Source organism: Tupaia chinensis, unplaced genomic scaffold (genome assembly GCF_000334495.1).
Source record: "Tupaia chinensis unplaced genomic scaffold, TupChi_1.0 Scaffold000039_1, whole genome shotgun sequence".
Taxonomy (NCBI): domain Eukaryota; kingdom Metazoa; phylum Chordata; class Mammalia; order Scandentia; family Tupaiidae; genus Tupaia; species Tupaia belangeri.
In genome coordinates this window covers 1,273,810-1,276,416 of record NW_006159494.1, presented here as the reverse complement: position 1 = coordinate 1,276,416, position 2,607 = coordinate 1,273,810, and the positions used below count along the sequence as shown (strand labels likewise).

Sequence of the window (2,607 nt, the reverse complement as noted above, 5' to 3'; positions counted from 1 at the left end):
AAGAGCGTCAGGACCCGACTGAGGACACCCATGAATCTTCCCAAAGTAGGATCTGTTGTTTAAACTTGTTATTACCACGTCTGAAAGGCCCACAGTGAAGCTAACTGTTGATATATTGGCTCATCTGAAGTTCCATGGTTTATTGTTTTGGTTTCTCTGCAAGCAAAAACATGCCTAAGAATGTATTATATATAGTTCAACCCTTTTTTAAATTTTGTATATTAAGGATGGTAATTGTTTGGTTTATTTAATCTTTATAAATTGCATGCTGTCACTGTTCTGGAACAGAAGTCAACTGGTTTTTGTCACTTCTGAATTTTATTAGCTCATCGATTAGACAGCTCTAGCCTGTAGTCAAAAGGAGAAAGTCACACTAAATAGAAAGATTTTATCTAAGTTAGAAAACCCAGTAGTTTCACAGAAATACATATTAGAACTAAGGATGATAATAGATTACCAGTTCATCTCCTCCCTGTATGGTATTGTATACTATGAGGTGGTTGGTTTCATGACATACCATTTGTAGTTATCTTAGCATGGATTCCGCATTTGTCTTCCCAGATCACCAGTGTTCGTGTTTCCATGGCTGAAAGTTCATACCCTACCTTTATCTTTTTAGTGGCAGCCATTCGTATTTTAATGAGCTAGTTTTCCTTACAAAAATAACCCCTCATTTCTGTTTCTCTGCAATTCTTTTTTCTTGTTTTGCATTTTTATAGTACTAGAAAACCAACAGTGTAAGCACCATTTCGGGTATGGTCTAATCACAGGGATCCATAATATAATGCTTTTATTGATGTATTTATTTTTGGCTCTTGTGTGTGTGTGTGTGTGTGTGTGTGTGTGGCAATGCTGGATTAAGAAATAAGAATAAATCTGTTATCCATTTTTTTAATATCATTTTTAAATATTTCTCTGTCTTTGCCATTAAATCTTTTCACTTTTAATGCTTTTATTTAATATTCTTCAAAGTTTTATTTTTGGAGTCTGCATTTTTTCATTGCTTCAAATCTATGTTGGTATTGTTTTTCTGTTTTGCCCAGTGTTAACAACAGTTCTTAATTTAGAGCTAACTACAGATTTAGCCACAGTGCTATTTACTCATTATTCTAGATCATTAGTAAATATTTTAATTTAGAATGGATCTCAGCACTCTCTCTGGTGACACCTTATTAGAAGTATCCACCCACTGACACAGTCCATTTGTGTTTCAGTCTATATGAGTGTTTCTTATCTAAGCCAAGAATGAGCAATTTGGCAAATAACATCTGAAAAAAATTGAGAATCACATAAGATTCAAATTTGATATGGTTTTTAAAATATCTTTCCATGTGTTACTCATCGTTTTACAGGCCCCTAGAAGTTTTTAATAATTTTCTCTTAGTTTTTATTGAGAATTATTATCACTTAACAAGGGATATTTACAAGGCATTCACTTCCTACCTTGTTTAGAAAATTGGTATTTGCCTTTTTTTAAATTTTCTGATCTCTCCTCAGTTCTCCAAGATTTTTCAAAAATAATTGTAAGTGGCTCAGTAAGTACATTAGTTAGTTCCCTTAACACCTAAGTATGCATGCCATCTGGGTTTGCTGATTTTGTAAGTGTTTACATTTTCCAAACACCCTTTTACCTGCTTCTGTAAGTAGCCATCTTTTTAAGTCTTCATTCCTTCATATTTGTCCTTATTATTTGGTGTCAGTTTTATTCTTACAGAAAAAAATCCATTTATGAAAAGTGTTCAGGTTCTTTCTTGGCCATGAATTTAAAGTTACCATTGTTTTTCATGCTAGTGTAACTTCCTTCTGAATAGTTTTTCTCTTTAAAACTTGTAAAACATTTCAACTTTGTAAAAAAATCTCTTCTTAACTTGGATAGTCCCCCTTTTGGCACCTTTAGTTTGCTACCTTTAGCTATACTGCAGAGCCCTTGGATGTGAAGACAAATTCACTTATAATTTCTTGTGTAGAGTTGTGGGCATCCATTCAGTTTACTTTCTTCACATTTCCTGGTTGTGCCTTAGGAGCGACCCTTCCAACTGTGTTATACTATTGATTTCTTGGGTCTTCAGCTTTTATATTTTATAGTAGGAGTGAAGATCCATGGAGGTTCTTTGTTTTTTGCTTTTGCTTTTGTTTTGTTTTGTTTTGTTTTTTGAGAGGGTCTTTTGTTATAGGGCGCATGCGCTTGCCAGAAACACAGAGAGAGACAGAGAGACAGAAAGCGAGAAATCACTTCCCAGGGGGAAGGCCACGCTGTAGTCACTTCTCCTCCATTCTCCTCTCGGGATCTTGGGCACGCACAAACATGCACCCAGTGTGAGTTTAAGCCACCGTGTCCGGGACTCAAACTGCAGTCGACTACATAGGAGTCCAGCGACACAGCCATTATACCAACTGCTGGTCCTCCATAGAGGTTCTGTTATCCTACCCTCTCAGGGTAGCCAGGAAGGAGGGGCAGCCGACACGGTAGACGGCAGTGAGCAACACTGGTGCTTCTACTGTGCACTTTCTGCCTGTGTGATCCCTTCTTAAGAGTGTTTATCCAAACATGCTTTTCAAAAGGTGCTTATGTTCGATGCTTTTTCAGCAGCACTGCCTGTCATTTTA

At 36.4% G+C, this 2,607-nt stretch overlaps 1 protein-coding gene across 1 annotated transcript in view; it reads left to right on the top strand.

Annotated features, from left to right (window-relative positions):
• The window catches only part of KLHL2 (kelch like family member 2), a gene marked incomplete in the record, with an annotated part of 110,656 nt that overhangs the window by 88,859 nt on the left and 19,190 nt on the right, over positions 1–2,607 (top strand). The window contains 1 exon segment of the mRNA XM_027772824.1: positions 1–45. Coding sequence (XP_027628625.1) covers positions 1–45 — 45 coding nt within the window.